Genomic DNA, 14,365 nt, shown 5'->3' with positions numbered 1-14,365 from the left:
CTTGCAGTCATGTGATCCATAATCAAAATATTCACCATTTTGTCTGCCAGTTTTATCTGTCACACGTTTATCACCAAGGTAAATAATGATAATTTGGTGACTATATTTACCCCCATGGATTTTATTAAGTAAATGATAAGAGACCAGAGAATTGTGTATGCTGGTATGTTGTATGCATGATTAAAAAAAGAGATTAGAAAACATCATGGTTTTTGACTATGCATGTTGTGTTATACATATTCCCATGTGTAGTTGTAGTCTGGCATTGTAAAACCACAGTAAAACTATTACACGCGCACATTAATTTATTAATGTTATAGCTGGGTTTAGACCTATAACCTGAATAAACCTGAATTAACCCTAGAAGAAACGAAACTTTTCGCGTAAAAAGTAAATGTAACCGCGAACAAAATTGCTAAATTATTCCAGAGCGAAAATTATATTTAAAAAAAGCTTAACGCATATCAGCTTTCTTCTTTTTTTTTTTTTGTTCGCATGTGATCTTAAAAAAGCACACCAGCACACCAGACTGCAGGAATATGAATTGAATTAACTGAAGTAACCAGGCTTTCAATGATGAGGCAGCAAAATCTATGATGAAAGCATTATGTGTACAATTCTTTATTCAGCAATCACACTGCAAAGTGGTGGATCTGAAAACGTTGTTAATAGATTCACATTTTTTAATTAAAAGCAGTGTTTTGATTTATTTATAACAAAGGCTGTATCAGCAGAGTAGGTTATAATATGTAAAGGACATTATTAAAAAAATTTTACTCCGTTCCATAGTACCCTGAATTACAAAATCTTGTTTTTGTTCAAATCAAAGCCCTGATTCGGATTGTCCATCTGGTTTTCATTCATGCATTCAAATTGTTTTTAAGTCATGTGCTTCAAACTCATAATCGTGAAATTTCTATTCGGAATAGCAGCCAGATCTACTGCAACAAAAAAGCTGGACATAAAGGTAATTATGGTTGTTCTTTTGAACCGCACAAATCTTATGTTTGTGTAGTTTGTAGTTCTATTTGGAAAGTGTATGCTTAGCATATTCACATTTTAAGTATTCCCTTTTAAGGCAAGTGAAAACTTATTTTTTTTTTAAATTATGTCCACTTTCTTCATATTTATTGCACCTGTTATTTAAATTCAACAGCTTTAAATAACTGGTGTAGATGTAGATTTTTGGTTGTTGTGAAAAAGTAAACATTATTCATTATTCATTTTCTTGTTATCCTTAAAAGAGGGAAAACTTGGGGGGGAGGGAGGCATGGAATTATTTTTAATTTGTCAATTTTACATAAATAATACAAGTACGGTACAGTGGTGTAGTGGTTAGCACTGTCGCCTTGCACCTCCCGGGTCCGGGTTCGATTCCAGGCCAGGCTCGATTCCCGTCTCAGTGTGCGTGGAGTTTGAATGTTTTCCTCGTGCTTGGTTGGTTTCCTTTCACAGTCCAAAGACATGCAGATTAGGCTAATTGGCATTCCCAAATTGCCCATAGTGTGTGTGTGAGTGAGTGTACGTGTGTGTGTGTCCTGCGTTGGATTGGCACCCTGTCCATGGTGTACCCGCCTCTTGCCCTTAGTCTCCTGAGATAGGCTCTAGGCCTCCCGTGACCCTGAACACAGGATAAAGCGGTATAGACGATGAATATATGGAATAAATCAAATAAAATAAAAATGCCCCATAGAACATAGTAACACAGTAAAGTTTAGGTATTCCAGTCAAACCAGAACTTATGTGCAATATAACAGAACAAATAGAGTAAAAACTCCCTTTATTTCTATATATAATCCCCAGCTACACTAATGCACTTATCCCAGTGTTTCACTCGTGCTTGGAAACCATCAAGGTATAGTTGGTATAGGTATAAGTAAGTTTTTCTTAGTATCTTGCAGTAACGTTGGCCTCCCAGGAACTCCTTTAATGGCTCAAACGTGTGAAAATGGCTTGGTAGGACTGTACAGGGTGTCGCAAAAATTCCCTGCCGAGTTTCCATAACATGCAAGTGGTGTTCGTGAATCACTGTACAGTGCATACAATTCCGACAGGTCAGAAAAGTTCAATGATCAGGCTTTCACTCGCTGAATGTTCACAGGACCGACTACAGTGGACCTGGAGCCACCTTAGCTCGGATCTTCGTTCATGGACATACAGCTTAAAAAAAAAACTTTACACTATAGAATTGTTTTATTGTGGTTAAGCGACTTATCACCGTACTGTGCATTTTTGGATCAGGAATAAAGACTTTAGAAGGAGCTCCAGGCAGAGGATCACAGGAAAAAGGATTATAAGATGGAGCTGCATATCTAGGACACGGAGTATAAACATTATTATTGATGTGCACGATGATAAAAGTGCATTATGTGGCCATGTGAAGAACACTCTGGCTTTTGGAACTGTACTTTTAATTTTTTATAAGTGCAGTAATTAATAGACCTGGTGCTTTGAATCTCTTGCTTTATCTCTTGTTTGAATTATATTGTGCTAATGGAAGATGTAGGGATAATGAATTTTGTAAAAAGTACCATGCTTATTTAGGATTTTTCCTACTCTGTCATGTAGGTCTGCATTCTGATTGGTCCTGATGGTTATAAAAACGCACCTCCACCACCGCACAGTGTATCCAGAGAAGAAAGATGTGATATTCTACAAAATTAAGGAATTTCAGCATTTGGAAACCTGTAAGACACAAACCACTTACAAGTAAGTGCACCAATGTGTTTTTTTTTATTATAAAGTATTGTGTATTTTATTTAGTTTGATAAACTATTACCTTTTTTCTTTGTTATTTTATTAGAACAATACAGTAATATTTTTTCTGATATTTGTCTACCATGACTATCTTCATTGATTATAACATGGTGAGATCCTCGTTGCAGAAATCGACCATAGGTAATACACCATGGTTTATATATATATATATGAGTTTTATCCATTTTTATAAACCATCACCTGACCTGATAAGCACTTACATTTGTACCATGTCACAGGCAGACCTAAATTGTCACCTTAAGCTGCTCTGAGGTCAGTAGAGATCTGATTATCACAACTGATTAGGTCTTGACTTTTTTCCCACATAGTAGAGTACTATATTCTACCACTAAATTATCGAGACAGTGCTAAATTCAATTTGATAACCGGAGGCTACGTGAGAGCGGAAATCAACCATTATGGCCATTAATGCAAATATGACCGATTTCCTTATTGCAGTATACTTATCATGTTATACTGACACTTCCTTATCAGTTAATATTGCAGCAATCATGTAGTAAATATTCAGATGATCAGAGGATTCCAGATATGTATTAGGGGAATACTGGGTTTTTGTATTTTGAAAGTTGTGGTTTTAGGTATTAATATTGTATTGTATGGTTGTTGCCCAAACAACCAATTTTTAAATTGTATCCTTAGGCACTTTCACAGAAAAAAACATTTGTTCCCATTATTATTATTTTTTTTTTGATCTACATAATTTGTGACCTGTCATATTAAGATTAGATATTAAGTTACATATTGGCTGATTTGAGTTGTGCAGATTTTCAGATTCCTTGCTCAATTTATGCCCAAGTCTATTACTTTATATTGATCGTTTATAAATAAAATATTAGCGTTAGTACTAGTTAGTAATTATTTCAGAAATAGTTAAAAGTTCAGGGCTAGCTCAGTGGTTAAGGCATTGGCCTACGGTTCGGAAGATCCGAGGTTCAAACCTCACAACCACCAAGTTGCCACTGTTGGGCCCTTGAGCAAGGCCCCTAACCCTCAACTGCTCAGATGTGTAATGAGATAAAAATGTAAGTCGCTCTGGATAAGAGCGTCTGCCAAATGCCCAAATGTAAATGTTAAAGCTAAAAATAAGATAATCAGCTTTAATGTAATCAGTGATTATTTCAGGTTGAAGCTGACGTACTGTAGATGTCTGCCTGTTTTTCTGTATGGCAGAACTCAATCCCTAACTTATTAATACAAAGAATAAAAATTTTGTAAGAATGAGTATCTTACACTTTGTTAATGCTAAGTTGTACTTCGTTCGTCGTCAGCCTAATACTCACCCTGTTTAAAGTAGATTATTACGTCCGGCACATTTTCATGACATCACTTTTACTCAACATTTTTTACATGTCCTCACCTCGGACTGCTGCGAATATGTTTGCTTTAATGACCCGTGTTTTATCTCATATGGCCTTTGACTATGTCCAATGTATGAAACATAAATATATCATTAAAAGAGCGAGTTCTGACTAATGTACAGACATTATATTTCTTTTATTTATATTGATATTAATATTTAAATGAGAATTCCTTGATCTAGTAAAAAAATACCTTACTTCATTTTGACACCCGGATTTCTCTGCTACCCCTAAAAAAAACTTTGCCAGCAGCATCTGTTTATAGCAACAAAAAAAAAATGCATGTGTTTTTATCACAAATGGAGTAACCAGCTTGGATGGTGCTTTAAAACAATGTTTAGATTAAAAGTGTTAAATAATTTCTTAATTGTGTAAAAGAATTAGGAAGATAATGTACCTATGAACAGATTTTTAGCCAAAATTGAAGATTTTATATATTTCAACTTTTGCACTATTAAAGCAAAAGTACTTTTAGTACTGGCCAGAGCACAAAACTAACCTGTGTGATTTAATACATGACTTGGTATAATTGGTCACATTTAATTTATTTTAATATAAAGAAATGAGGGCTGGCTTAAGATGTTCATACAGTACTGTATGTCATGTGTACATTACTGGCCTCCTTTTTTACAGTACATAAAAAAAATTAATTGACTAAAATTATAATTATTTGGTCATCCATTAGTATTACGGGTGAAATCTCCACTCAGATCTTAATTTGATTTTAAATGCAGGGTGCCAAAATGTAATTAGAAAACAATTCTTCATGCATCCTAATTCTGCTCAATTTGTAATTTCACATTAAGATTTTCGTTCCCAGCATAAGTACAGGCTGCCCTTGAAAACACATGTTTTCTTTATCATAAAAAAAAATGAGCTTGGATGTATTTTTATTATGGCTGTGGGAATAAATAATTTTTCAGGTATGAGTTTTAACTATCAAAATTCTTGTCATAAATATGTAAAGACTGGCAGTTTTGAATCTGAGATTCTAAAATAGCATTCAAATATGTAGTGACCTGTGTTCATTATGAAAACATTAAAGTATGTTATACCTTAGTCAGCATGTATAAATCTGTGTAGAGATATACTATACAGTAACTGACATACTTTACAGTGGATAAATAAATAACAGTGAATCCAAAAAGTAAAGTTGAGGATTACATTGCCTTTGCCTTAGTACATCGTGATGTTTGCTTAAGTATGGACATTTTATCTTTCCATTAAATACAAACCCATATGGTATCGTTATCCAAATATATTTGAACACTGCCTTTAAACCGACACCCTTGTAAAGATGAGTAGCATCCTGATTCATTCAAAGCACTATGCTAAAGCTATCTCTGCCAAAAACCTGTCAAAGTGCCCTTTTGGCAGAAGATGGATGATAATGATTTAAAACAGGTTTAACGTAAGTGGTTGCTGAAATTTGAATCAGTACTAACCCCTGAGTAAAACCCTATTAAATGTCTGTGGTGTGAATAGAGGTTTCCATAACCACACACTGTCTAACTTCAGTCATCTCGAGTGGTCATGGAAGATTAAGCTAACTGGATGATGCATAACCGAATTAGCTTTCTTATATGTGTTATAGTTTTATTTATATTGCATGATTAAATCCAGAGCAATTAATACTTTAAAACTAAGTAAATAATTGCATTGCACACACTGATCGAATGGAGTTGCATTACAAAGTGCCTCTTTTTTTCGGCAAATGCTGCATTATCAGTGGAGAGATCTGTGCAGCTCTGCAGAGTCACACCCGCAGAGACCACTGAGACCACCTTTCTCAGTTTACAGATTTCAAAACTTGTGTTCTGCTCTGGTTAACAGTGAGGAAGGTTGGGATTTGACATTCAGGCATTGTGTCCAACAGTGATGTATGTCTGTGTGATTTGGGTTTGCTTTAGCTGGCTTTATGCCGTAGAGATCTGAAGCAAACCTGTGTATAGAAAGCAGTCAGCAGTATTTGATGCATTGAAAAAAATCATTCCCTGCAGTATTCCAATGATGTTATTAAGCTACTGGCAAATGCAAAGCTAATGTCAAAAATAGTATTTATCAGATTAAGAAAGACTCTATGAAGATCTGTTATCCGTGCTTAGGTAGAAGCATTGTTGTATTCTCAGGGGGCAGAGTGATGCAGTGAAGCTAAGCAGGTGTAGAGTTTCTGCAGCTTGCAGTAAGGTGTGGAAAGTGATATCAAAGAATTACGTTGAGAGATTTACGATTTAAGAACAGACTAATGTGCAGAAATGTGCTCCTGCACAAAGCAATAGCCGTGTACTGACAGACAGACACCATGCTTTTAACTGATGAAATTAAGTATAATGTCAGGTTTTCATGTAAAGGTAACTTTTCTTATCGAAATCTGTCACAAGCTGAAAACAGCTGAAGATGGCTGCTCAAGAGTTGCAACGAGAGTATTTTAGTCACCTACGTGTAAAGCATAGGCGACGCATAAGGATCACTCTCCGTCGTATTGAGTTGGCGGCACCTACGCCATCACCACATTTTTATTTAATCCGCAGCTCTTCCTAAACCATTCATGGACCTTTTAGGAACGATTACCCATAATTCCGCAGCACGTGCAAGAGAAGAACCATTGACTCAGTGGTGATCATGTGACACTTGGCAGACAAAGCGCATGTGTACTGCTCGTATATCAAGCCCTCACTCGACTTTTGCTCATCTTGCAAAATGCTCACAGACCAAGTTACTCGCAATCCAAGGTTCCGCTGTACAATACTTCCCAGTGAAATTGGCGGAGCTGGCGCTTGAACCGCCAACCTTCCGCTAAGTAACTCAGAGCCTCAATACACACACATAATACTATAAATTAGAATCAATCAATGAAAAGTTAATTTAATTTATTCAATTAAAAAATTTAAACTTGTATATTGACTCATTACACACAAACCATTTTTCATTTTAATGATTATGGCTTACAGCTAATGAAAACCCAAAATTCAGTATCTCAGAAAATTTGAATATTATGAAAAAAGTTCAATAGTAGAGACCATAATGGTGTCACACTCTAATCAGCTAATTAACTCAAAACACCTGCAAAGGTTTCCTGAGCCTTTAAACTGTCTCTCAGTCTGGTTCAGTAGGCTACACAATCATGGGGAAGACTGGTGACTTATTCATTTTGGCAACTGGACAGTTTTCCAGAAGACAACAATTGGCACGCTGCACATGGAGGTTAAGACACAAAAGGTCATTGCTTAAGAAGCTGGCAGTTCACAAAGTGCTGTAACCAAGTACATTTATGGAAACTTGAATGGAAGGAAACATGTGATTGGAAAATCTGGTTCAGAATGAGTGGACTGTGTTGGAGTCAGTGCTTTAAGAGGCACCACGCACCGATGTATCCAGGCTCCAATTGTCACATTTCTTATGTCAAGCCACTCTTGAACCAGAGACTCTTGGATCAAAGGCGTCTTACTTGGGCTAATGACAAAAAGGACTGGACTGTTGCTCAGTGCGACAAAATTAAATTTTGCATTTAATTTTGAAATGAAGGTCCCAGAGTCTGGAGGAAGACAGGAGAGGCACAGAGGTACCCTGTAAAGTTTGCACAGTCAGTGGTGGTTTGGTCCAATGTGTTTTATTAGGTCAGCGCAGCCATCTACCAGGATGTTTTAGAGCGCTTCATGCTTTCCTCTGCTGACCAGCATTAGGAAGATGGGGATTTTTTTTTTTCTAGCAGGACGTTGCACCTGCCCACACTTCCAAAAGTACTAATACCTGGTTTAAGGACCATGATATCCCTGTGCTTGATTGGCCAGCAAACACGCCCATTCACTTATCCACCCAATTTTTTTTTTTTTTGCTGGGATAATTTAGAGATATACAGTAGTGACTGCTGACTGCATGGAACACTACTATATTAATTTGTTGTTAATGTGCGAATAGAATCCCAGTTCACATTGCAGTTTGTGGCTGTGTCTGACGGACTCCTGATATTGGAATAAGATATTTACGTGTGGTATCTGTGAGTCATGAGAACAGGGTGGTTGAATTGGTTTTAGCCACGGAGCTACGAGAACTCATGCATTAATGGATGAAACATTTAGACTCATAATTTTGACACGTCAACTTGGACAACTTAAGGAGTCAGCAAAAGCTTTAGGGTCTTAGCTGAATTAGCAGCAAAGATGCGCACGCACACACACATACAAACATATTGATAGAGTTCAGAGCTGAACAAACGTACGGCGGAAATCCATGTACCTTTGTACTTTTTCACTAGTGGATTCTGTGTTTAAATCTCTTGTTTAGTTCCAAGCATCTAAACAAAACTGTAGATATCAGTATGCTAACACACAGTGCATTCCTTTTAATCAAGATTGATAGTCAAAAAAATGATTAGCTCCCTCTTGGTTCCTTTCTCTTTCGATTCTTCTCAGGGTAGTGAACTTTGTAACTTATTCTTGTGTTGTAAATGAACCATGAATGATATACAGTATGTAGCCTGAACTTCTCTAAAATGCCCCCTCTCTCTCTCTCTCTCTCTCTCTCTCTCTCTGTCTGTTTCTCCCTTACACCAACACACATGCACACACTGCGGAAAAAAAAGCACTTAAATTTACTTAATTTGCATGTGATGGTTTACCTTAACACTGGAAAACACAAGAAATTAGAAATGACACATCTCTATATATTTCTTGTTTCCCTTGTGTGTATATTTGTCTTTATATATACTTTGTGCTTATTTTTGTTTTTGCACGTTTTATTCTTTTTTTCTGTACATTTATTCTTATTTTATTATTATCAAACTTACAATTTACATTTTCTTTTTATCTTTTGTGTATAGATCTGAATATTTTTAAATCCTTGTGTAATGTAATGTAGTCGTATTTTAGTGTGGATTCGTTCCTGTGCTTTGGTAATTGTATAATTGATCCAATTCAGTTTTATTTGTTAATAATGGTCATTGTCGCAAAGCAGCTTTACAGAATAAAAGTATTTCACTCCAAGTCATACTGTGTTTGGTTGCGTATGCGACAAATAAAATTGGAATTTGATTTTGAAATAATTAAAGTTGACTGGATTTTAAGTCTAATAAATGTTGTTGAATTCTGTGAATTAATAATTCGGAGCTTTGATTACTTCATCTGAAAGATACGTTTAAACTATAACAGTAAAGTTTAACAATGAGACAGATATGAAAGAAAAAACCCTACCAAAGCTTTTCTTTAGTCAGTTAACATTTTTTCAAGTTAACACACACAAACTATTTCTTCTAGCCAAAAACGCAGTTTCACCTCAGAAAGCACAAATACAGATTTATGACTTAATTTGCAAAATGTACACAGTAAATCTCCTGTGGGTTTTTTTTTTGTTTGTTTGTTTTTTTGCTCACTATAATCTCAGATTTCAGATTTGGATGATGGGAGTGAAACGTAGTGTGATCCACCTAAAGATTCAAGATTCATTGTTGTGTGTTCTGAGATAGTTCTTTACTCAGCACAGTTGTAAAAAATATTAGCCTTTTTAGTTACTTTAGCATTCTCCCCTGACCTCCCTAATAAACAAGCCATTTTTACCCACACAACTTCTGTTTACTGGATTTATTTTCACTATTCTATGTAAACTCCATAGTTCCTTGTGAGTAGAAATCCTAGGTTGGCGGTTTGTAAAGTACTTAAACACAGTTAAGTCACTGAGATAAAATTTTTTCCTGTTCAGGAACATACTGCGCATGATGTAATGAGGACTGGAAAATCCTTCAGGATTAATAAACTATCCATCCATCCATCCATCTATCTATCTGTCCCACCCTCTATCTATTATACCATCTAAGTGTATTTCATTGTATAATTCATAACTTTCTCCAAAAATATAGGAGGCATATAATATCATTTATTTACTGTGACAACAATGTCCTTTAAACTTTTAGATGTGAGTTTCACATGTTTCTCTTGTCTTCCTTCATTGGACACATTATTGACTGTACTCTTCATGCACAGGCGATAACTGCTTTACATGAAACACTTTCCCTTAATTGGATAAAAAAAAAGTTAGGATCTGTACATTTAAAATGCCACCTTATCTGGCACATGGACACACTGGAGATTCCTTCATTCCACAGTGGAATAGTAATTAGGAAGTGAGTGATGGACAGCAACTGCACATGTCAGATCAACTCTGACCGTGTTCGATGCGGATCAGCTCGAAGGAAGATGTGATGCTGTCAAATCATGCAGGAAATGCAGTTTAAGCCTTTAAGACTAAGCACACGCGCGCACACACGCTAACTGGCTTGTATGTAAACTTGTCAGCGGTGGCTGTATTAAAGCAAGGCTTGACTAAGCTTGGCTGCTGCAGTTAAGGGTTACGTGATCTGATTACAGATTTAGTTCATGTTAAAAGCTAGACGGGTTTGGGATGTAATCTCTGTAGAGGTTTACCAGGACAGTTACAAAGTTGACTTTTCTTTTTCCCACAGCAGAACAGAAATTACTGATGCCAGGAGTGATGCCGAGGGCAGCCGCCATGACACCAAGCAAATGTGAATGGGAGGAGGCTGTTCCATTTTTCCTTGTTAAAGCCATGAATGGACTCTTTCTTTCTGCCCCCTGTCTTTATGTCTCTCTCTTTGTTTTAGAAGTCTTGGACAGCTTGCTCTCCCTCTCCCCCCCCCCCCCTCTCTTTTCCTGTCACTTTCTCCAAATCTGTTCGTCTGCCCTCTCTCTCACTCTTCTTTAACCCGAAAAATATAAAAAAATACTTAAATTGAGTCCTTTTCCAAATACTTATGGACCCAACTGTATCCCACTATACAGTCTGTGCAATGATTGAATGCGGTTCATAAGCTGGAGTAAAGGCTCATTGATTACTTAGTTTCATCAGCACATCAATTCATCATATTTAAGCACAGTTAAGACACACGCACTGATAGTGAGGCTGTGGTTTTGCGGAGTGAAGAGTGAACTATATATCAATGACTGAAGCTTTTACAGCCCCTGTGTATCTCTACTCACTGATGGGAATATCATATTATATTATATTATAGCAACGTGTGTGTGTCTTTATTCCTATGGCTGAGACACAGTATATATAGAGGGACGAAAAAATATAAAAGGGTGTGTCTGAAATCGTGACAGTTCATTTGTATGCATCACCTCCAGAACGAACGCGTTCGTGCAAATGCTTCCGAGGTTTTGTGGGAGCCTCTTTGTCTTGTGTGAACTGTCTTTGAAATACAATGTCTCATTCCTGATACTCACTGGTGTGTCCACTGTAAGGATTTTAATGGAGTCTATTACTGTGATTTAAAGTCTATTATTTTAGACTATGTAATCAAAGATTGTTGTCATGTCTTCCCAACACTCTCTATATCTCTGTAACATGTTCTTTCTCATTCCCAGTCATTTAGATGGAGGAAAGGGAGAGAAGTAGGAGCCGCTCCCCACGTAGGGTACGTCGCGTAGAACAGGTTGTAGGGAGATGGCTGCGCCGGTCAAGAGACTCCCTCAGCAGGTAGATTTCACACACACACACATTCACACTCTCTCACATGTAATGAGTATAGCACTTACTGTAATATAGGAAAAATAAAGCATCTTAAATAGTCACCCAAGTGCTTTTCACCATAAGTGTAAATACACAAAGCAGAAATCTAACTCTGACTCGAACACCCTACTGTGCAAACACAGTCATAGATTTCTCCTGTATTTGCGTTTGTTGCCTGTTTGCTGTCTCACGGTACAATGTGCTAATCGTTTGTCAAACGGGACCACGGCGTTACGTGTTGTGTTTGTTTAGCGCATTGTGCTTACAGGTCGGTTGTATTCATCTTTCACTCTTAGCCGACTTGCTGATTACCATGCGTTAAGATTAGTGTGTTCCAGTGGATGGTGTTTAGTTGTTGACACTGCAGTTTTTGCAAAATGTGCACACATGACTTAAATTCATTTATCACACCTTAAGGAGAAAGCGCATTCTAGTTTACTGGTCACTATGTGGTGCACAGTCCCAATGCTTATGTGAAGTGTTTTAAATAGGATCGTATACAGTCAACAGTGTTTAATGGCTGAACCATTACATGTGGGTGTTTCTTAATGATCAGCATAGAAATACTTATAATGGTGGATTTTATAAGATCGACTAACAGAATTTTTTTACCATCCAACTTCCAACGTAGTTCAGATCCACGTGATATAATAGATATTGTTTACCTATTATTGTGGACATGCGGCTAGCATATTCAGTTTACTAAAATTAGCAAAGAAATTAATAAAATAACTGTGCAAATAAAATGAGTGCAAAAAGACATTTTGATCTTTGCACTTATCCTGGACATTCATGCACATAAGTCACTTTCATGCATATATGCACACACCCCTGGACATTTTTATTTAAAATTCCATCTCCACACTAAAGTTTCCATATTTATTCATATTTGTACAGAAAATCATTTCCTTTTCCAAATTTGTATAGCTGGGTTTTTCTTTATATACATTTTTATATGTAGCTAATGTAGGTTCTCTTATATTTTTTATATATTCTTATCTTCTATAGATAATTAGGGATGCACCGAATGTTCGGCAACCGAAATTATTCGGCCGAAAATAGGCAAAAAAGCACTTTCGGTGTTCGGCCGAATAAGTAAAAAGGCCGAATAAATTTTGCCGAACAATGACGTTTTTAATGACGCAATCAAATAGTAACCCGCGTAGAGTGAGAGGCGCGCGCTTTATGCAGCAAACATGTCAGCAGTGTGGAAGCACTTTAAAGTGTCAGAGGACGAGGCAAAAACGGCCGTTTGCAGACACTGTTCTGCTGAATTGTCCAGAGGGGGTGCATCTGCAAAAACGTACAGCACTTTAAGTTTAATTTATCACTTAAAATCAAGACACCCCGAACATCATGCAGAGTACGAGAAAGACACGGCGGCGGCTACAGCAGCAGCGAATCCACATTTTTTGCACTATTTAATGCACATTTGTTGTTGTAGACATACAGAGTTACATTCTATCAGCAGTAAGTTATAGGCCTAACATAGGCTATTCAAGAAGGGGGGCTCCAAAGATGGCCAAATAAAAATATTTTTTTATTTTACTAATTTATTTATTTTAAGTTATATTGTGCTTTGTTTGTATAATATCTGCTGGAATGTTAAAAAAAATGTTCAGTGTTAAATAAATATTTTGAAATTGTATTTTTGTTATTTGATTTATTTTTCTGAAAAGCAACACAAAATAGTAAAAAGCAAATTTTTACTATTTAATAAATAATTAATATAAATTGGCAAAATAAATGGGAAAAAATGCGAAACACCGCGTTCGGTATTCGGCCTTCGGCCAAGCATTTCATTTCGGTGCATCCCTAATAGATATGTTTTTTTTTTCCTTCGCTAAAGCTATTTTCTATAATTTATTTCTTATTTTGTTTAAGCATTTCACTGCATATCGTACAGTGTATGTGACAAATAAAATTTGAATTTGATATTATCGTCTACATTACATTCCTCTAATGCCACCATTTTTTTGCCAAAGAACAATCAGGGAATAGGCACCTGTCTATATACCTAGAAATGCGATAAAGCCATGAGTGTATACGTGTGTCACTGTGCTGTTTGTTAAAGGGAGCGTATTCTGGGGGACAGGAAATCGGGACGTTCAGACGATGGCAGTCAACAGCATTTCCCAGTGAAGGAGACAGTGGAGGTGATCAGAGACGCTGTGCTCGACTCTCATGGCTTCACACTCTCCACACAGCTCCCCCTGCTGGTCAGGGATGTTATTCCAGGTACACAACATACGATAACTATAAACAGCATTTACTCTAGTAGTCTAATGTCTGCACATTATCAATGTCAGTATCAATGACAGAGGAACTTAAGCTTGGTGTCACACTCAATGCACGTAATGCTTTTAAAAATGAATTAATAGATGGTCCGTAAATTTATTGATCCAGCCAAGATTCAGTTTCATGATTTAATGCCTTGCAGTAATTAATTCAATTACTGATTAACTGAATAACTTGTTTTGTTTAAGGAACGATTACCATCATAGACTAATCTGAAAGAATTAGTTTTTAATTGTTATGAAATAACTGACTTGTGGATATACAGTACTGTATGTATGCAGAGCAGAGCATGGCCAATAACACTGGCTGTGTAGATGGTTGTTAACGACTTCATCTGTATGTCACTACAAGGCTAATGGCCAAGCACTCATTTGAAATTAAGTTGTTGTATTAGAGCTAAGGCTGGGTGT

The 14,365-nt window shown here is 36.6% G+C and overlaps 1 protein-coding gene across 4 annotated transcripts in view; it reads left to right on the top strand.

The window, feature by feature from the left end:
- The window catches only part of frmpd1b (FERM and PDZ domain containing 1b), a 38,962-nt gene that overhangs the window by 8,565 nt on the left and 16,032 nt on the right, over window positions 1-14,365 (top strand). For 2 of the 4 annotated variants that reach the window (XM_053506331.1, XM_053506329.1), the window contains exons 2-4: window positions 2,569-2,709; window positions 11,513-11,624; window positions 13,753-13,895. In XM_053506331.1, the coding sequence (XP_053362306.1) occupies window positions 11,592-11,624; window positions 13,753-13,895 (176 nt within the window). In that variant the 5' untranslated portion in view covers window positions 2,569-2,709; window positions 11,513-11,591. Of the gene's footprint in view, window positions 1-2,568; window positions 2,710-11,512; window positions 11,625-13,731; window positions 13,896-14,365 lie in introns of all 4 variants that reach the window. The other 2 variants (XM_053506330.1, XM_053506328.1) reach the window with 1 other exon arrangement.

This window comes from Clarias gariepinus, chromosome 10 (genome assembly GCF_024256425.1).
Source record: "Clarias gariepinus isolate MV-2021 ecotype Netherlands chromosome 10, CGAR_prim_01v2, whole genome shotgun sequence".
Classification (NCBI taxonomy): Eukaryota; Metazoa; Chordata; class Actinopteri; order Siluriformes; family Clariidae; genus Clarias; species Clarias gariepinus.
This window is presented reverse-complemented; position numbering and strand designations above follow the sequence as displayed.